We start from the raw sequence: 21751 nt of genomic DNA on the forward strand, positions 1-21751 counted from the left end.
CTCTATCAGAAAAACATTAAGTCGTTTCTTAACAAGCTAATGTTTTACACGCTGTTCTTTAAGGGACACTGCAAACAAACTAGTTGTCCCTCTTTACGTCCTCATCCACGATTTAAGGATTTGAAAAATATCTTTAGCTATAGCGGTGCAGCTTTCTGGAACAGTTTACCATGTAATTATTCTTAGGGAAGCAAAATCACTTAATCAATGTAAGAGATTAGTGAATCTTGATTTTATAAATCAGAGATACGGCATTCATGGAAAACAGGTTTAAGTTATGATGATAGTAATGTTTAGGTTAGTATTTTATTTACGTGATGTATTTTTAGCTGAAATAAATACGTAAATTATAGTAATAATAAATAAAAAAAAGAAGAATCCGCTATATTTAGACTCACCTCCAGTGGTTAAAACTTCAATGGCGTGCACAGAAACATTTTGTTCTGTTAATAATGAATTCTCGTTTGTTGGAGATAACGTATTTGTGTAAAAAAACAATTGTTTTGTGTTAGCCCGTCTCATGTCTGACGAGAAAACGAGCTCTTCATCCCCAAATATCGGACCTCGTTCTGTGCTCCATTGAATTCCTGTATAAACATTGTCTAAGCCAAGAACTACTTCTTCAGCAGCTTGGCCTGTCTGCTTCTTGAAACGAAACAGAAATGATTTGGTACTAACTCGTATACCTTCGGGGAAACCTGGAACGAGAAAGAAAAGTTTTCATTCCTGTGTATTATGATAAACGTTTCTGTAAAGCTGTTAAGGGCCCACTGACGGATTTCTCGCGCGTTGCTAAGGTGCTAAAAGAGCGCGCGCTGTATTGCGTGTACTGTATTACTCACGCTATCTGTACGCGCCAGATGTGCAAAAAAATTTCCTTTCGAGCACTTCTTCAAACTCGCCAAATAAGATGAAACAATAAGAACTACCGAAAAACTTCCTGACTAATAGTTGACTTCACATCTGAGAATCAGTCAGATTAAATTGTACCAGGAAAAGCAGTTTTTTTACACATGCAAATAATCTCAAAAGCGTACGCGTACAACTAGCGCGCGCACTGTTCTCTTGTCAGATGAATTACGCATGCGTTAACAAAATGATTTCCGGTTTGCAGAAAGAATCTAAATACTTGGCGGTCTTTAAATTGATTTACTTTTTTTCGACGTTATTTTTTTCCAACCTGGGTCGGGAACATAACTAAGTATTCATTTGCTTAAATCATTTTTAATAAAAATTTTATGGACAAATCAATATTTTAAATCTCTCTAAAAAAATTATTTTCCATAATGAAATGAAACCCATACTTACCAAGATACAAAAACAAATAAAGATCATGACACCATGAATGATTTTCTGATAACATGCAAAACATCAAAAATTTTAGACTTTTTCTTTATTGGTCACGTGATCATGGGCGTGGCCCGCTGACGTCATATTTACGTTATGGACTGAGTAAAAGATTCAACCATAACAAAACAAGAAAAATTGCTAAAACTATATAACCGTGAATGTCCCTAGCAACGGGTCCAAATATATACGTCAGTGGGCCCTTAAAGGATGTATTCAGTGTAAGGATCTTAAGTGAACGATGAACGAATCTACCGATATAACGATCTCTCTATACTGATTGCCTCCATCTCCTCAGAAAGGAACGCGCACAGGCTCGGCTAGTTCAAATTTTTGTTTTCCCGAAAAGTGCGTATTTAAATTTACTCGGGCGTAGCCGAAAGCGACTTTCATTACTGGGAGAGGGCGAGGAGGAGGAGGAGGAGGAGGAGGAGGAGGAGGAGGAGAAGGAGGAGGAGGAGGAGGAGGAGGAGGAGGAGGAGGAGGAGGAGGAGGAGGAGGAGGAGGAGTGGTCGGGAAGCCGGGAGGTAAGGGGTGGGCAGTCTACGGGAGGCGGAAGCATGATACTGGAGGTGGCGGGGGCCGGGAGAAAAAGGCCAAAAACAGGCAAGAGCTCACTAAGGAAGGGGCGGAAACCTGAGAATTAAAGGAAAGGGAAGAGGGAAGTTAATACCCCTGTCACACACACTATCAGTCTGCCGTGTTCTTCCATAAAACGATAGACGCATATCTGTAAGACATACTTCCCCAGCTGTGATCTGCAAATCCTCCAAATATGGTATTGTCGAATCTAGCAATCGTCAAAGTAGCTCCCTTTCCATCGCATTTCTTGTGGAATACACTGCTGTTCCATCCGTCTCTTGCACTGCTGTAGCAGGGCTTCCAGAGCTTGCCTTGAAAATCAACTGAAGTTAACCAGTTCTCGAGATGCGCCTTGTATGCTGGGATGTGGCCTATGATATCAGATCTAAAATCTAGGTAAAGGAGAGTTTATTTAACGAAGGTAAAAAGAGCATTTTTTTTCAGAATCCCATCAACAGAAATTTAACATTGCACAGATTACATTATCGCCATCGTTAGTCATCCTCACTTCGTAATGGGTTCCTGTCATTTGGCGGTATTTTTCTACAAAATCAAACCAACCATTATTTTTGGGTTTCCTTCATGCAAGCCTCGCGTTTGTAAGCTACATATTGAAATACAATTTCATCCTAGCCATTTTTAGGCATTCTCACTTCCTAATAGGTTCCTGTCATTTATTGAGTACTGTTCTACACAATCAAAGCATTATTGTTGTGACCCCTAGCTTAATGTAAGCCTTGCGTATTAACGTTTTTCCATATTTTAATCCAATTTCATTCCAACCATCTTTAGTCATCCTCGCTTCCTAGTGGATAATATAATGATAATATCGTTCCATGAAATCAAACAACTATTTTTAAAGGCATTTCATTTTCATTTTCAGTAGGTTGGTTTTGAGCTTCTCAGCATAAATCCTCTTGTATTGTAGACTTTAAAAAATTTCCCAGTAGTATATGTATACAGTAGGGACTACTCAGGCCGTTTTTGTGGTTTAAATTAATTTTTGTTGAATACATTTACGTTGTTGACGTCGTTAACTCGTGAAAAAATGTAGTGGGATTAGTTACTCTCGTTGTTTGTATTTAACTGAGTTAAATCGTACTAAACCATTGTTCTTGTATGCCGTACATAATATAGGCGATAAGAATCTCATAATTACTGACCGAATGATTCAGCGATTTCCAATAATATGTGAAAGATTGCGCAATACTTTAAACTGCTACTGTGATCCAAGTAAGTCCAAGTACCGTAAGTAAGTCTGTTAAACCGGTTATACCAGCCTAGGTAAAAATAGAACATGACCAAACCCGTCAAACTGGTTATGCGAATCCATTGCATTTTATTCATGAGTCTATGAAGTCACCGACTTTAATGTATTCCACAAATAATTAATATTAATTTAATCCACAAAAGCGGCCTAACCGGTTCCCTACTATACTACTTTCCCCTTGCTAACCTGCTGAGTACGTTGAGCGAGAAAACTCAGGAATAAAGGAACAGTTGTTGTCTCTAGTAAATGTCACATCATCAATGGCTATGTCACCTACTTCTCCACTGACGATCGCGTCAAAACTAATCTGATGGGGAAAACAAGCAACAATATGTATTAAAGGATGTACGGTACGGAAGGTACACCTAAAAAATAGCAACAAAGAACCCACTAATAGCTACTAATTCTTCTTATGTTGTCCTCATCAGGAGTCGTCAAGACATGTGCATTAGCTAAAGAAAAAGAAGAAAGACTAAAATGTTAGCTATTATTCTTGGGCTTACAAACCTTAAATGCATTGTTGCTGTAAATGGGGATTTCCGCGCGTTGCCACTCGCTCGATTGTTCCGTGAACAACCTCCACAGAAGAATTTCGGAACTGTCATAACTCTTTAGGTACACATTCAATCTGCCCAGGTATTCTCCTTGCATGTGGTAAGAGAAAGCCAAACAGTTGTATGTTGGTAAAATAAACTCTGTCTTCAATCGAGCTTTGTCACCTTTAACACGAGGAGGTGAAGCTTCTATGTAATAAAATCCTGCAGACTGTTCTGTGGTGAATGAAAAAATGGAATATGATCAGTTACGAGCGAATAAACTTACCGCTGCCTATAAAATCAGATTTTACTCCATGCTTACTCGAGTAAGTGACAGTAAAGCCCGTTAAATAGTGAGCGCTTTAACCATTTCTGGAATTCGATGGCCGAAATATTGCTGCTATTAAACAGAACCGAAAGTATTTTGCAAGAATTAATATCACAAGCCATCGCACAACGCTTTTATAGATACGTTCTAACTGTAGAAAAGAAATATCTTGAATTATTCGTGGAATAAAATGTTTACCCATTTTAGAAAACTGCCTTTGAAAAGAAAAGAAAATGAGACGAAAAATCTTTTCGAAAACCAGAGGCGAACTAGAAGAAAAAAAATATGCCAGAGCCCCAACATTTCTTGTTTCCCCTTTCGCGTTTCCCATTTTTCGCCTCCCCAGCAGACTCAGACAGTCTGAATTACGTGCATAAATTACATTTCGTTATTAGGCGTGTTCCTTACCAGGAATCAAATGGCCTTATTCGTATTCTCGGTATTGGACTGGAACTAGCTTCCAATGGAGGCTGATGCGGGGGAATATCAATAAAAACAGCTTTATGTCATTTGCATTTGAAAAGATAACCCGCATTAGCCTCCATTGCAAGCTAGTTCCAGTCCAATACCGAGAATACGAATAAGCCCTTTTGCCGGGACCGTGCAACTTCCATACTGCGTCTGTAAAACGAGTCAAAGAAAGTTTTTAGATAGGATTTTCCCGCGACTTGCTTTCGGATAGAGAGTCACAAGCGTTTTCGTAATAGACTGGTGATACGTTACTAAAGTACCTCGTCCACCTGGGAAGTTAAAAAACAGCGGATACATGCCAGGAAACTATTTCGGAGTTTTCTGACAGCATTTCAAGCGATGATTTCAGTATTTCCTCGCAAAGTAGTAGCTGACTTCATCAGAAGTAGTAATTTTCGTGGGAAAGGCTAAGCTAAAAAATAACTTCACTTGTAAAATTGCCGTTGCACAAATATACGGAAGTTGCACGCTCTAGGTAATGGGCTCCTGTCCTTACCAAGCATAACTTCCACTTCATATAAGGACATTGAAAATTCACATTTTGGTTTGCTGCAGGTACTAGCCACCATCATCTCCACTTGAATGTATCTCCCTAGCAACGCTTCATTGCATGACATCACCACGTGGTTAACCACGGGGGCACTAATGACATACTGGTTAACAGTCGTACATATACTGATATTTCCCGTGCTGTTCGTAACCGTTATATTGACAATCCCTTGACTACCCCCATAATTTGTCACATTGACAGCAAGCCTAACGCCAGTCACCAGACCCTCACGACCAAGGTCTACCTTCAACCAAGGATTGCTGGCTGGACCCAGTTCACTCCGAGTGTTGAGGTCGCCATCGACGGCCAACGAAGACTGGTTACCAATATTAGGATGTTGCTGTGTTTTGGCCTTGAAGGCGGCGTTACTGAATGACCGCTTGACTGTACAACACGAAGTAAGAATAAGTTAAAGAGATGACATATTTTGATATGCAGATTGGGCTCACTTTCGTGGATAATTTATTTTAAATTCTCAAGTCAGGTTTTTAAATCTCCTCACAGACACTTTTTTCAAACAGTTTAGTTAAAAGGTAGTGACTAATTTAGACCCAGGGCAGAGACCAACGCGACGTCGGGGAGGGGGCGACCCGAGGCCCGGCCCCCAGATGTTCAATTCCCTTTTTTGAAGTTTCCTTTTTGTGCTGATTTTATCTTGGCAGGAATCGTTCTCAAGAAATCACCGCACGCTGATAATGACTTCTTTGTGTCAATTCAGTCAGCATTTTTACTATTGCTAACAACTGGTCGACGTTTCAACGTTAGCAGAAGTTATCCCCAATTTTGCATAAACAAGATTTAACGTCCGGGTTTAAACTATCATAAAGGCGAATGTTCTAATAACCTTTTCGTGAAATTTTTTAATTGCTGCATTAAAAAGCTAATTTCCAAAATTTTGAAGTAACGTCATACGGGCGGATTTTTTTTTTTTTTTTTTTTTTTTTTTTTTTTTTTTTTTTTGGAGGAAAAAACGTCACTAGAATAACTAACGCCCAGTCTCTACCGGAGTAAGCACTCGGTCGTGCAATTTAGCTGTTTGTTGGTGTCTTTATTGTTGAAGTGGTGCGTATGATAGCCATTGGATGTAACAAACAGTAATTTGAGCAAGAAAAATACATCCTTGAACATTTATGAAAAGTTAGACTCTTCCCCCCTTTTAACTGTAGAAAACCACCTTAACTAACCTTCGTTATTAATATTTGCCTCATTACACGGACCAGTTTCCTCTGTCTCAGTACAGCTTGTTCCAACTGACCAATCAAAATCGTCGTTAGAACTTGGTCTTAGGCACCAGTCCGCCATGCGACAAGTAACTGTAAAACAAAGTGCATAGGCCTTAAACTTCCGGAAATACCGTTACTCACTGAAAAATATCCCCCCCCCCCTCCGAAGCAAGCCCCCAAATCTCACAAGAGAAGAGCACTTCAGTAATATGCTCCCATCGAATATTAGCTCAGGGGTTTATATTCAGATTAAGAGGGATCTATAGGCAATCTATAGAAAGTGCAATATTTTTAAAGTATCATGAATAAATGATATAGGTGAAGCGCAACAGCCAATGCGCTACAATTAGTTATTAGATGAGACCGGACAAAAAAAACGGACAAAAAAAAAAAGAACAACAAAAAATCATAAGGGGGAGAGAAATGGATCTTCTCTCTGTAGCAGTGGGTGCGTTTTTCATGAGGGTTAAAAGACGTTTGAGTATAAGCCTCCCTCCCTTGCCCACTTTTAAGATTGATTTGCATTTCATATAACAACATTATGCACATATATAATAAAGTTCTCACTAATGAGGAAAGTGCCAAGAAGTCAAGACGTTTCGGCTAGCATTACAGTGGAAAGTCAGGATCCTGACTTCCACTGATGAAGAGCCCGAAGTGACATTAAAGGCACTCAACTTTTAGTGAGAACTTTAATATATTTTTGTACTTTTACAAGTGCCACGCAGCACAAGGAAATTTATTTTTCCATTTATCATTGATTATTATGCACATAGACTGTTTATGCTCATTTGACGATTGCCAAGCTGCTGCCACTGCTGGCTGGCTGCCGCTTCTCGAGAGGCGCGGTGGCTTAATGGTTAGCGCGTCGGACTATCACTGCCTGCAGTGATACCGAGCGGTCCGGGTTTACGATATCATTGATGTTGTAATGTTCTTAGGCAACACACGTTACTCTCATAGTGCCTCGCTTCACCCAGGTGTATAAATAGGTACCGGCAAAATAACGTTGCGCCGTCACTGTACGTTGACACCAAGTGCGGCAAAGGCTGCGATGCGGGCAATGGCCTGCCCAGCCACACAGGACGGCCGTGCGAACCAACCTCCATATCTGAGTATCACTGCAGCAATGAGTCTGGCCAGGCCAGAATAGCATAGCTTTGTCGACTAATGATAATGATGATGATGATTGTTTGTCTCACTTGGAATTAATTAAAATATCTTGAGACGAACTATAATACCTATTTACATCGTTTTGTTTAGAGTGTTTTACCAAGCCTTTCTACGCAAAACATTCCTTTCAGATGTAAGCCCAACCCTTAATAAAAAACACCTTTTTTTTTTCATAAATGCATTGTTTCCCTTCATATTTGCAACAAACACAGCAACATTTAAAACAGCCAAAAAATTAAAAAAATAACAACAGAAACAAAAACAAATCAAAACAAAAAACAAACAGACAAGCACTTGACAGTTTTACTGTTTTTATATAACAAATCAATACTGGTTATTTTACTAGCGCTATTTCTACTTATAAACCAGCCGCGCTTTTAAAAAGTTAAAACTAATTATTTTATATATAAACATTACGTTATTAATGGGATAGCATACTAATAGAGAAACAAAGCACATCCGGGACATACCAGTTTCCACCTTCTCCTTTATCTGTGCTTGAGAGACAAGGCGTGGCCACACAGTCAAGCCATGAAGTTGAAAATTATCTGCTGTTTTCACGTCACTGTTTACAAACCTGTTTCCAATAATAAACAATCCATCCGTGGGATTCGTTGCTGAATTAACGCTCAGCTCAGCTTTTCCAGTCTCGTTTACTAAAAAGCCATTTTGATAGAACTTTAGGCCCCAGTCCTTGCTCCAAGAGAATGTCACGTGATGCCATCCTCTTGGAATTGTGGGAATGTTTAGTTTGTAGACTTCATCTCCAGACGTGACGGACAGTTGATGATAGCGCGAGAATAATTCATTCACTTGTTTATACTCAAACTCCCTTTTGTCTTCAATGTTAGTATTTCTAGTTCGCCACGAAACTATGGTACCAGGATCGATCTGCTCAACAGCTAGGAAAGAACAACAAGGTTAAGTTAAAAAAGGAACAACTCATTTTCTACAATCATACACAACATTTAAAGGGATTGTGTCACGGCTAAGTTAAGTTTATTTTATTACGTTTTGCCAAATACTCGCTATGAAACTTAATGTTTGCAAAGAAAATATTTCTATGGATTTAAATGGCAAAACCATAGCTTCATTGCAACCAAATGTGTCTCCTGGGCGTTATAATTTAAGGTTACTAGCAAACAAAATTAACTTTGAAAACTGTTCAGCCCAACAATATTTCAAAAACCCATACCGCAATGCGTTTCAATCTTCGTTACTTTTAGCCATCCGTACCTTCCTTTGTATTTGGTTGTCAATGAAACTTTCCTTCTCTGTTTTAAGCGGTTATTGCTATATTTTAACGAATTTGATGGTCACTTCCCATGCCTAAATAGCTTAAATCCGTAACACAGTCCCTTTAATTATTCTTCCTGTATGGAATATCTTTGAAAACAGCTAGATTCGTCCCCGTTCAAAATGCCCCGTATATGACACAGTTTCCGTATTTTGTCTTGTCATTCATACATAAGGCACGCGCTCTACACGCACGCCCATTTACTCACTTCCATCCACGCTTGCATGTGCACTTTTTCACTTACACACACGTGCACCCATTTATCTATGCACGAGCGCACATTCACTTAAGCATCTGCGCACATTCACTCACGCACGCGCACACTTTCACTTGCACACGTTTGCAGAGCCTGCGTTCCCCTTGACCAGTGGTTGGGAAACTCAACGGCTCTGGGCTTTTCCAAAACCGAAACCAGGAAATCCTGGTTACGGTTTTATTGTGCACGTGCGTCAGAGATTGTGGTGAAACGAACACATTTTTAACAGCCAATCAGATTTGGTCGTCTTTGTGGCGGGCTTTCAAATAAGCCCAGAGGTACCGATCTCTGGCACAGACCAGAAGGATCGCGGCCTCCGAGGACGAGATTGTGTGCACATTAGCCCATGGATGTGCGTTCACCCACGCTAATTTTTGACGCACGCGCGTACATTCACTCTCACGCACGCGCAAAAATTCACTCCTGAGAGACGCACTCATTCACGTATGCACGCCTGAGCTCTTTAAGTATATACAGAAACCCATAAGGGTTGAAACGTGTAACTCCCTATGATTCGCATTGTACAAAGCGTTTGATATTCGTCTACACAAGTACAATGGAAAATCACAGAAACATTTAACCATCAAAATACTATATTTAGATAATTCACAGGCGCGCAGCCGCGAGCTCGCGCCGATGTGAGACAGCAAAAGAAAGTGACCCCAAGCGAACTTCGCCGAACACTTAATGTTCTCCGAGCGCACACCGCAAAACCAAAAAAGGGCAACGAACACATCGCGCACAAACCGGCAAGACAAATGACAAACGCGGCGCACGCAACCCTTATGGGTCTCTGGTATATACCAAAGCGCACCTCTTGTAACTTTAGCAGAAAAGTTACTCTGCAGATTTACATAGAGCTGAACCTCTCCTAACGGACACCTCTTTAATATGGACACCTCCTTATTACGGACAGTTTACTATTTTAATTCATGTACACTCCTTTACAAAACGGACGCTGCTCTCTGTCCCTTTTGTGTCCGTTTAAAAGACGTTCTACTATATTGTGTCTTTTAATTTCCCATTTTTGAAGGAAACATCGTGCTCTTAAGATGGACTGAAAACTCAACTGCTAGCATTACCTCTAACACAACCATAGAGCTCTACTCTCATTGCTATCCAACCATGCCAAGCCACTGGTCGAAAACGAATATACCGCGCTGTGATTGGTGGGTCAAGGACATGAGACACAATAGAGATCCGGTCTGTGTTTCCGGCGAAAACCTAGATGAGTAAATTTTATCATTAGGTATATTGGTTGCAGTCACGCCAATGAGGATGTAACCTTTGTTAGTTTGGTTCGGATTTGTATATAAGTTTTGGTTTTGGCTTACAAATAGACCTTTTTCGCTTGGGCGGTTTTTTTTTCCATTACAGTCCACGTGATGCTCTCTAGAGAATTTTCCTTTTATCCACATAAAATTTTTTCATTCATATACACGCGACTATTTGAAAATTTGAAAGCAAGAATTCTCAAGAGTATCATCACATGGTCTGTAATGGGGCAACAAAACGCCCAAGCGAAAAAGGTCTATTTAAGGTGATTCCACTGCATTGCGCATCCTTAATTTTTCTCGTCACAGAATATTACGGGATTTTCTTCAGGCTAAGTCGACAGGGAAATAAATGATGGTTTTTTTTTGGTGGTTTTTTTTTTTTTTTTTTTTTTTTTTTTTTTTTTTAAATTTTTTTTTTTTTTACTTGATGTTCTAGGGGCATGTTGTGAATAAGCGAAGCTATTTAGTCATTATTCTAGCTCTGTTATGGTGCATCAAAATACCCATTATACTAAAGGTTAAGATTTTTGTGGCTTTAAGTCTCCCGGGGGGTTTTGTTGGGGGGGGGCCTTTTTTCCCTATAAGTCTATTTAACCTTATCTGTTCTTTCTTCTTGTGCCCTGTAGTAATGAAACTTGTCCGCGTCATTGCTGTACTGTAGCTTGTACAATTTAACCCACTGGTCCCAATGTGCCCTTCCTTGTGTTGCTACACGTACAACGCGTGTGTCCTGATTAATAAGGTCAATCTGTAACCATTGGTTGGTTTCCAATATACGAGCTGCCCAGCCACCTTCTTGCTCTTCAAAGTTTAGTATTCCAAACACGGCAAGACTTCTGGGATCGTGTTGTGAAGAAGCACTTATCTGACTGTCATATATTGCGCCACTTTCCATCCCAAGAGCTTTAGGACCGCATCCTAATGGTTTATTGATGCAAATATATAGTAAGTATGCTCCATAGAAACGTGACTGTCCCTTGATAGTTAATACCCTATTCACACTAAAGCTAAAACACGTTTACAAGCTATATAGTTAGACAGGGTTTGAAATGGCTTGTTTCATAGAAGTTTCAAACTGATGTTGTCGACTTTAAATTTAGCAAAATGAAAGCAAAGGTTAGAGCTTACTTGAACCTTTTGTAATATCCACTCGTCAGCTGGCATTTACTGATTTTCATTTTGTTAAACCGTTTTTGACTAAACATGGGCTTATTTTTACTATAAGTCTACGCAAGATCAGGGTTTGATTGAAAAAAATTCCAGATTTAATTTTTCACAATATATTTATACAATATAAAATATCACATTAAACACCAACACAATTTTTTACACTAAAAGTTACAAACAAATCTAATAATGAAAAAATATTTTTTTAGTTGTTATCTTACTTATCAGGGTTGCCATGGTAATGTAAATATTGCCTAGTAAATAACACGCAAAATTATAATTTGTGAACACAGTTTGAAGAACACAAAATGCGTTCGGCCACCTTAAAATTAAGATTAATACTTGTTTTTGTTTTACTTAAAAATGCAAAAGCTTTTGGAAACGTTAACTGAACTGTAGATTTATACCAAATATCTACTTTTGAGGAAATAGTTACACTAAAGGATTTTATATATTTCTATCTAAATTGCCATTTTAAATAAGCTTTTGATTTTCAAACTTGCATTTTGATAGTACCTATTAGACAGCCATAGATCTCCACTTTCATAGATATGTGATCCTCCCATGTCACTGGACGAAAGCGGACGTAACGTGCTGCGATTGGTGGGTTTAGGTCATGTGACACCACGGTGTCCGCGTCTGTGTTTCCAGCGAAAATCTAAAGTAAAAATTATAATGGATATGTTTTAAACCTTGGTAAACTTTGGGACGGGCAAAATTACTCTCGAGTCGAAGGCAATTGGTTGGAAAATCCCTCTGACATGCATCAGCATAACCCAGTGGCTGATTGTTAGTAAGCTTATTGTTAAGCTTGAGTCTTGATCAATGGAAAGTCTTTGAAGCAGGTAGTCGAATTTGGTTTTTGCATATTGGCCAAAACATTTTGCAGGACTCCTGGTTTTGGCCAAAACCGTCGATAAATTAATTTTAACTAATATTCTCTTCGGGGAGAACATCTGGCAAACTCTGTAGTGATCTCCAGTCTGATTGGTTGATGAACATCATCACCATTTGAGCAAGGATACTGCCAACTTTGTCTTACAAGCGCACACATATGCAAGCTTATCATTTTCACTATTAAATTATTCAGACTTTCTAAGAAAATAGTAAAATCCAAGATGGTAGATCCAAGATGGCGACGCTAAAGACGTCTTATGACGTCACAGACAACCAAAATCATGTCATCCTGCAGAGTTAGCTAAAGGCAAACAAAAATTAAATAACATTTGGAAATAAACACCACTACTACCTCTTTCTTTTCTAAACGATGACATCAAAAACAAAAACACAGTCAAAGTGCACGGATAAACATCTGTGTTCTAGAACTTAAAAATTTCTTCTACTAAGCACTGCATTGTTGCAAAAAGACATGATACTTATTTAAGGCGGGACTAAGCGTAAATTCTATTTTACCGCCGCTTAACCTGGGTTTACTGGAAATGTCTCGCTCGCGTTTCAAGCAATGCGGAAACCCTATGTTCATCCCATAAAGTTATGTTTGGAGGTGTTTTACAAATTTTTGGGTGATTTTGGGGGATGTTTGGGAGGAAATAGTTTTTTTCAAAGGATTTGTAAAAGTTAAAAATAAGAAATATTGAAGACTTGATGTTAGAATTTGGGAATAATATCAGTAGATGGACACCAAACAGTCCCTTGACAACCTGGATGTTCTTGCGTGGGAGTCAACCGTCTGGTGGCGTTACAAAAATAATTTTCTTTCTTCTACCCCTTCTTTAAACCTCTCACAATTTCACTGAAATTCACGTTTCGTCCCACCTAAAGGGCGGCGCTTACATGTTAGTATATTTCACACAAGTGAGGTGCTTATTCGGGGGCTAAATCAGTATAGCGGGATATTTGTACTCGTTTCGCGGGTTATTTGTCCTCTGAGTGCAAGTTAATAATGATGTACCTTATCCGTTGACTGTCCTTGTTCCCTGTAGTAATAGAAGTGTTCTTTGTCATTGCCATATTGTAGCTTGTACGAGCTCACGTATTCATAAGCACTGACTGAATATGGTTGGTTCCCCTGGGTTGCTACACGAGTTACGCTGGTATATTGACTGCTTAGATCAATCTGGAGCCATTGATTGACGTCATTTTCACGAGCTGACCACGCCCATCCATAACGAACGTTGAGTCTACCGTAACTGGCGGCATATCTGTTATCGAATTTTGAAGAGGCACTTATCTGGCTGTCAGAGATCACACCGCTTTGCATCCCGAGAGCTTTTGTATCGCATCCTAATGGTTTCATGAATACAAATATACCATTAGTATGTTACAGAAAAGCATCTATCCTGTACAACAATTTTTAGATCTAGGCTAGTTTAATTTTAATATATCTCAATTATATTTTGTATAATAGAGATATTATTTTACAGTTAATTATTTATTATGTTATCACGGCATACTAACATGTATTGCTAGGAGCCTAACCAGTCCTATCAACCCGAGGTTTTAAATAAAGTTATCTTATCTTATCATATGTACAGAATTCGAACACAGTGTCTTTCATTGTTTCTTTCTTATTGTAGCTCAATGCAATCTTACGGCTTGGTAAGGGCTAATTTACGACTTTTCCGCATGCGACAAGCTTACGACATGCTTTTAAAGGACCGTCAAGACGAGGAAACAAGTTTCCAGAAACATTCTGGAAACATGTTTCCATAATTGTTTCCTCGATTTGACATACTTCCATGCCGCGCGGAAACACGAAATGTTTCTATCTTTTAGCAAAAGCAAAATTTTGCTTCTTGGAAACAAAGAGTGATGGAAACAATGCTGTCCGTATGGCAAAACTGGGAAACATAAGTTAAACATGGGAGCGCTATGGGTGTTTCTGGAAACATGTTTCCTCGTTTTGCCAGGCCTTTAGGACACGCACGCGCGTCTGTCGTAAGGGTGTGGTAGGTTTATTTACACGAAGCGATTCAGTGGAAAGCTTTGTACATTATTGGCGTCATTTACTATAACAGTGGAGATTTGCCAGCGAATCATTTGGCTTGGATAATAGCTGCCGACAGAATTTCGACCAGAACAGACCATTTTTGTGGCCACGAGCATAATGTCGGCAAAGAAACAATGATTACAGCAATGAGAGTAGATTATATAAAAAAATACAACAGGAAAAAATGTAAAAATAAAACAGAAGTAGTTTCAAAATAATAACAATTGAAATAGCGACAGAAAGAGAATTTTCGTGAACTACAAACTGCAGCGATCCCTCCCTCCTTGGCGCACCTTTCCCCTCAAGTATCATTATTTTCAATGATACACGACTTGGTCACACAGTACAAAATCAACCATTCAAGTTTGACTGTCCTTTCTTTTGGATGCCCCACTGCGTACCTTGCGGCCCAGCATGGCTGATTTTGTACCATTTGACCGGGTCGTGCAAAAGGACTATTATTTATAGTATACTCAACAAAATTACAATAGGCCTTATCACAGTTTTAGACGCCATCTTGACGAGTAGGCAAAGCGGGCAGAAATTAAAGTGTTTGTATGGGAATCCAACGGCAAATATCTATTCCAAAAATTGAATTCTGGACAACTTATGAATTGTAAAGTTAAGATACTAGGCAAAAGTTTTTATTCACCAAGTTTGAAGGATGTAGCGGGGCTTACGTTTTTAATTTTCCATACGTTTGTCTATAATTTTTTCCCGCGAACCGTGTCAACTCACAGAACCGGAACGTAAATCTGCCGAGGAAATAACTTTACAATTCATAAGTTATCCAGAATTCAATTTTTGTAAAAGATATTTGCCGTCGGATTCCCATACAAACACTGTAATTTCTACCCGCTTTGCCTACCCGTCAAGGTGGCGTCGAAAACCGTGATAAGGCATATTCGGAACGGTAAGCTTTGTAACTCCTTAATTTGTCTTCAGAATACTTGGGTAAACTTTAGGAAACTTCCTAAGTCTTCCGAAATCTTCGTAAGTCTTCGGGTCAACTTCGAATGTTTTTGGAAAGCTTGCCAACTTCGGATTGGGTGAACTTCGGAAGTTCTCTAAAGATTTCGGAAATTTTCGGAAGACTTCGGGTCAACTTTGGAAAAAAAAGTAATAAGTACTCCTAGGGAGTACAGTTTGGGATTAATTGTACTGCTCTCGTCCAATCAGAATCCAGAAATTTTGTTGAATGTACTATAACTATTGAGATGACAATCTTTGTGGTACCTTGTCGGCATCCATAGAGCTCCACTCTCATTGCTATATAGCTTTTCCAAGCCACTGGTAGAAAACGGATGTACCGTGTTGTGATTGGTGAATTTAGGTCGTGATAAACAACAGTGTCCCGGTCTGTGTTTGCAGTGAAAACCTAAAACAGGGAAATTACTTTAAAAATTTATTGCACGACTTTTCTGTACGGTGTAAATCCTGTCCCGCGGCAAAACCACACATCAATTAATCTAAACCGGTCAAATCGGTAATGTACAGTGTAATATATAACTCGCACATCCGTGTAGTGCAGGATCCTGGTCACAGCGGTGCTCCAGCGCGTTGCCAAAGGCGAGCACGAGCGGAGCCCCATACCTAAGAAAATTTGGTAAACTCCTCCTGCTGAAGATTTTAGTAGTCACGTGATTATCCGTCCGTCCGTACGTGCGTACGTTTTCAGTTGTTTCTGCACGGTAAAACAACAACAACATAAAAAAAGCCATGAGAAAAAATTTCTTAGTGCTAAAATGGTGTCGTGGTGTATATTCAGAGTTGAATAAAGGGCAAAACAATTAAATGTGGAGCTCCGCTTTTAGGTTAGACGAGGCTTAATCTATATATTACAATTTGCGTTTTGGTGGGTTAGGTCTGTATTACCTTGTCTGTAGCTTGTCCATGCTCCCTGTAGTACTGAAACTTAACTCCATCATTACTGTACTGTAGTTTGTACTTGGTTACCCATGTTGAGATATCATTTCTTCCTTGTGTTGCTACACGTGTTACTTTAGTGTACTGGCTACCAAGATAGACTTGCAGCCATTGGTTGGCATCTGCTGTGGCAACTACCCAAGCTCCTTTCATTATTCCTGCTTTTTGCACGTGGAGTCTACCGCGGGTAGCGGCATGTTTATAATTATATTCTGAAGAGGCACTAATTTGTGTGTCGGAGATTGCACCACTTTGCATACCAAGAGCTCGCTGACATTCTAAAAAAGTTTATGGAATCAACATCAATACACCTTGCCAAGGTGTTGGACGCCATCTTGACGGGTAGGCAACGCCGTCAGAAATTACAGCGCTTGCTTGGAAATCCGATGGCAAATAATGTTTTCAAAATTTAATTCTGAACAACTTTTGAATCATAAAGAAAAGATACTAAAGAAAGCATTGCATTTTCTAAATTTGAAAGTTGTGGCTGTGCAAAAACAAAACGTGAAATCAAAACACGTTGTAAACTTGTTTATAGTAATGCTAGAAATTTACCCGGTTACGTTTTAAATTTTTTCATTCATTGTCTATGTATATATTTTTCCGCCGATTCACGTTCCTGTTCGGTGAGTTGACGCAGTGCGCGAAAAAAGATCATGAACAAATGTATTAAAATTTCGAAACGTTACTGAGCGCTTTCTAGCCGAGCTACATCCTTCAAATTTGGTGAATGAAATATTTTGCGTAGTATTTTAACTTAAGGTCATTCCTGGGAAATAAAACTGCTCATAGATTTTCAACCAAACTTTGCCGGTTTGTTGTTTACCTTCAGGGAAGTTAAATTTTGAAATAAAAAAGGGGGGTCACCGTATTCGTTAAGGAGCAGGAAGACCTTGTATATACCACATAATTCCTCAATAATTCCTTCGCGAATACTGGGAAAGTACACGTTTTCGTTGATTATGTATTATTCTGCCATAGTAATTGATCTGTATTCATTTTACAGAAAGAATTTGAACGCTACTCTAAAACTAAGAGAAAAAAATGATAGGTCACCGCATTCGTTTACGAGAAAACGATAATTTATTTCTCACGCGAGCCAAGCCGAATAGAAAAAAAGCCGCCATTTTGTTTATGTGCGCGCTCTCGCGCGCGCTAATTACACGTAAAATTCTGCGCAGTAAGGATGCGTAATGCAATACTAGGGAATCACCTTAGCGATTCATAAGAAGCTCAGAATTCAAATTATTTTTGAAAAATTTATTTGCCATCGGATTCCCATGCAAACACTGTAATTTCTAATTTCTGACGGCGTTGCCTGTTTGCCAAGATGGCGTGCAAAACCGTGATAAGGTCTATAAAGAAATGTTACTAGACATTCATAGAAGCCTATCTAACCCATACATTTCCAACACCCCATTAAGGGCGGTTTCTACTAGTGCCGATGACAATATGCATTTTTCGCGCGAATAGGACGGGTGTCTTTCGCTAATGAAAATGGCGGGAAATTTGAAACCTGTGCATGAAAACAAAACATATTGTAAACTTGTTACAGTAAGGAATATTATAAGCTCAAAAATAAATAAGTTATTCCTCTTAAAGTAATTACAGTACATGTAATAGCTCCCGAAAAAAAAATCCATTTGCTCTACTGCATTCCAAATCTCACACAAGGTCTAGATCTTTCACATGATTAAACGCAGTTTACCATTTTTTTGAGAAAAAAAAGTCTAGCTTATTTTCACAGTGTCATACAAGGGTAAAAAAATTAGATATAACCGGTATGTGCCGGCACTTACCAGGCCCATAAACTTCTACTCGTAAACAGCATTCTTCTGACTTGCATTGGACGATTTGAAACTTCAGTGTTTGGGTCTTGAATGGATTTAAGATGGCGTTTTTAACAACAGTAGATCCATCCCAGTTCCCTTCAAAAACCTGAAAATTCGAAAAGGACACATTTTGATTTCTGAATTCATTTTGCTTTTAAAAGCGTTCAAAGAAATTTATAAAATATTCAAGAAATTGTGCGCGCTATACGATTGGTCACTTTGAGTTCACTGTCTCTCCATAAAGCACGCGGACTACGTCGCGCGCATGCTTTATTGAGTTAAAATGCATACGGCTTACGTCATGAGATTAAATGCGAACAATTTCCAACATTAAAAAAGAGGATAATCGTTGTTTATCATGCATTGTTAAGCTATATAAGCATGCGGGAATTTTTAAACAAGGAAGTAGTGCAAGAAGCACTAAGGTACGCCTCTTTCTTTTCTATGCACCTCTCGTCTTCTTAAAAAATTCCCGCGTGCTCATATAACTCCACAGTGCACTCGAGCTCTCACAACCGTATTCCTTTAATAAAAAAGTTAAAATAAATAAGCTTTGAATCTCAAAAGTACATACCTTTAACGTCCCTTTCTCGGTGTAGTTTTTCCATTTTCCATTATTGTCTTCATCAACAAAGCTTAGATAATACGACAAAACAAAATACTTGTTTTGGTCGCTATCAGAGCTCGAGCTTTGTGTGGCAACAAACAAAATGTACTGCGGCTGACCCAGGCTCACGCGGAGCCAGGGGTGAGGATCTTCAGAACGAGGCTTGGAACACCAGGCAGACAGGCATGACCCAGGAAAATTGAGTCGAGCGAAGTGAGGCGGTGTCATACATCTTTCTGACGATGCTGTCATTTCATGGATGGTCGCTTGAAAATTGAATTGTAGAACAATAAATTAGATAGTTTACGATTATTTTTACACCGGGGAGTAGAAAGTGGTTAAAACCAATTCCTAGGGTTATTTTTCAGCCAATCATGTCAGTAACTGCAAATTAAAGCCAGGGCGGAACTAGAGGGGCTAAAGGAAGGGGGGGGGGGGGGTGGGGCAGGTGGGGCGAACCGAAGGAGTGTCCTTTAAAAAAATTGATTTGATTGTTTACGATCTGTCTGCGATCCAACGTTTGAGCAGTTGAAATGTTTTTTCGGAGTGTTTTTGTTTAAACATTATAAAAACAGGAAAAAGGGAAAGGGTAGGAGAAAAGGGTATCAAACTATCTCAAGCAGAACGAATAATTGATATAAGTATTGTTAAGGGGTTACTCAGGTAAAAAGATTAAAAAAAATTAAGTGTTTCTACTGTGAGCATATACGCGAAAAGGGGTACCATTTTCTATGGGGGGGCCTATGAAAAGATGACCTTTTCTGTCAAAAATGTTACATTAAGGGTAAGGGTGGACCTCGGGGTGGAGCCTCTCTGTATAAAACTTTCTCATGATCAGGTACCTCCCTCCCGGGCCCAGGGTTTATAACCAGGATGTCACGAAATTGTTTCGGTTTTCTCACTTGATACAAACGTATGGAAATAATAATAGGAGAATTAATATTAGCTAACTTAATTAGTTTCCATATGCAAGGAATCTACAAAAGCGGACTCTGGTTGAATGTTTTTCTATATGTATGACCTCTGAATTGCATTTGCTATCAACGAAAACGATAAAAATTAAGAATTCTGGAGAGATGCTAAGTGTTCAACAAGTTTAAGTAAGCAACGACACAAAACTAAAGCTATCTCATAAAAGCAACATGTCATATGGAAATATTTGTCAAGATTAGAACGCCTGTCGTTTAAGGGACACTGAAAACAAATTAACTAGCTCTTCCACAACCACCAACGCAGTGATTATTTAAAGAGAGTTTTTCATACAGTGAAGCTCAGTTGTGGAACAACTGGTAGGTAGGTGGGTGGGGGGGGGGGGGGGGGTGGGGGGGAAGGGGGGTGGGTGGGTGGGTGTTTGTGGAGGTAGGTAGTTAGTTAATTGATCAGAATAATTTTAAAATGGCTGATGGAAATACCGTGTCTAAATTAAGTTATCGTATTGTATTGAATATTAAAGAAATATTTCTTTGGCATGCAAGACCAAACCTTCAATGTGTACCTTCATGACCGCTTCGATATTCCTTTATTTTCACTTTCAAACAGATGTTAGAATTCCATGTCTGAGGTAGGAATCTCAAATAGGGAGGTCTCTCTTTGAACCAGTTCGTTTCTCCAATGTTGAAAACCTAAACATAAAAAATGATTTAAAAAAATTGTCTTTATTGGAATGTAATTGATCATTCGTCCAATATTTGTTGAAATAAAATATTCGGATAGTTAGAACCAGCCTTGGAACGTTTCGGACGATGTCCTGGTGTCCGATGACCAGATGGGCCTTTTCAATTATAAACGGTCAAAATGTGATTTGAAAAACTTTAAAAAAACATCTCATGGCTGAAATACTGCATAAATATCCAAAACATAACAAATTAATTAAGTATCCCTGTAGTGGCGGAGCTAGGCTAGAGTCTGGGTCCCTCCCCTTAATTTTGAATTGCTTTAAAGGGACTGTGTCACGGCTGAGTTAAGTTTATTTTATTAAGTTTTGCCAAGTACGTGCTATGAGACTTCATGTTTGCAAATAAATCAATTCTATGGATCTAAATGTCGAAACCATAGCTTCATTGCAACCAAATGAGTCTCCCAGACGTTATAATTTAAAGGATCAAGCAAACGAGACTAACTTTTAAAATTGTTCAGCCAAACAATATTTCCAAAACACTCATCGCAATCCATCTCAATCTTCGTCACTTTTCGCCATCCATACCCTGTTCTGTATTTGGTGTGTTGTGAAAATGTTCGTTTACTGTTTTAAGAGGTTATTTTTATATTTTCCCGAATTTGTTGGTAATTTCCTATGACTAATTTTGGCTACAATCCGTGACACAGTCCCTTTTAGGGGAAACTGGACAAAGGCTTATCTCAACTCCCCCCAATTGTTTCCATAATCAAACACGTGATAAACGCGAAATGTGTGGTTAATCACTCGCAGGATAACACTGAACTTAACTTACTCAGTGTCATAACGAATTTCTGAACAGTTTGGACTTCGCTAATTCCGGCGCTAAAAAGTAAGAATTATTTCTCGCTGTGACGTAATCACGAAAAGTACCTGAGCCGAAATGCGGATAAGTTTATACCAAGCAGTGGAATACCCGGCTCCTTATTTATAGTTTTACTTTTCAACGGAAAGATAAAACAAAAATTACTTTATCAAAAACATTAAATCGACAGAGCTTTTTAAGGGACTGTGTCACGGCTGAGTTAAGTTTATTTTTTTAAGTTTTACCACATACTTGCTATGAAACTTAATGTTAAAATTTGGAAAGAAATCACTCCTATGGATCCAAATGACAAAACCATAGCTTCATTGCAATCAAATGTGTCTCCCGGGCGTTATAATTTAAAGTTACAAGCAAACAAGACTAACTTTGAAAACTGTTCAACCCAACAACATTTCAAAAACCCATAACGTAATCCGTTTCAATCGTCGTCACTTTTGGCCATCCGTACCTTCTTTTGT

The 21751-nt window shown here is 38.9% G+C and overlaps 1 protein-coding gene across 1 annotated transcript in view; it reads right to left on the reverse strand.

Moving 5' to 3' along the window:
- The window catches only part of LOC144629838 (uncharacterized), a 57725-nt gene that overhangs the window by 25662 nt on the left and 10312 nt on the right, over nt 1–21751 (reverse strand). The window contains exons 10-25 of the mRNA XM_078488055.1: nt 20288–20414; nt 18760–19058; nt 18153–18291; nt 16303–16631; nt 15664–15805; nt 13390–13721; nt 11994–12135; nt 10906–11228; nt 10116–10257; nt 7951–8382; nt 6269–6397; nt 5031–5468; nt 3707–3969; nt 3386–3506; nt 2091–2321; nt 399–698 (exon numbers count right to left, since the gene is read on the reverse strand). Coding sequence (XP_078344181.1) covers nt 399–698; nt 2091–2321; nt 3386–3506; nt 3707–3969; nt 5031–5468; nt 6269–6397; nt 7951–8382; nt 10116–10257; nt 10906–11228; nt 11994–12135; nt 13390–13721; nt 15664–15805; nt 16303–16631; nt 18153–18291; nt 18760–19058; nt 20288–20414 — 3889 coding nt within the window. The remainder of the gene's footprint in view (nt 1–398; nt 699–2090; nt 2322–3385; nt 3507–3706; nt 3970–5030; nt 5469–6268; nt 6398–7950; nt 8383–10115; nt 10258–10905; nt 11229–11993; nt 12136–13389; nt 13722–15663; nt 15806–16302; nt 16632–18152; nt 18292–18759; nt 19059–20287; nt 20415–21751) is intronic.

This window comes from Oculina patagonica, chromosome 11, assembly GCF_052425735.1.
Source record: "Oculina patagonica isolate OP01 chromosome 11, crgOcupat, whole genome shotgun sequence".
NCBI classification, from domain to species: Eukaryota; Metazoa; Cnidaria; class Anthozoa; order Scleractinia; family Oculinidae; genus Oculina; species Oculina patagonica.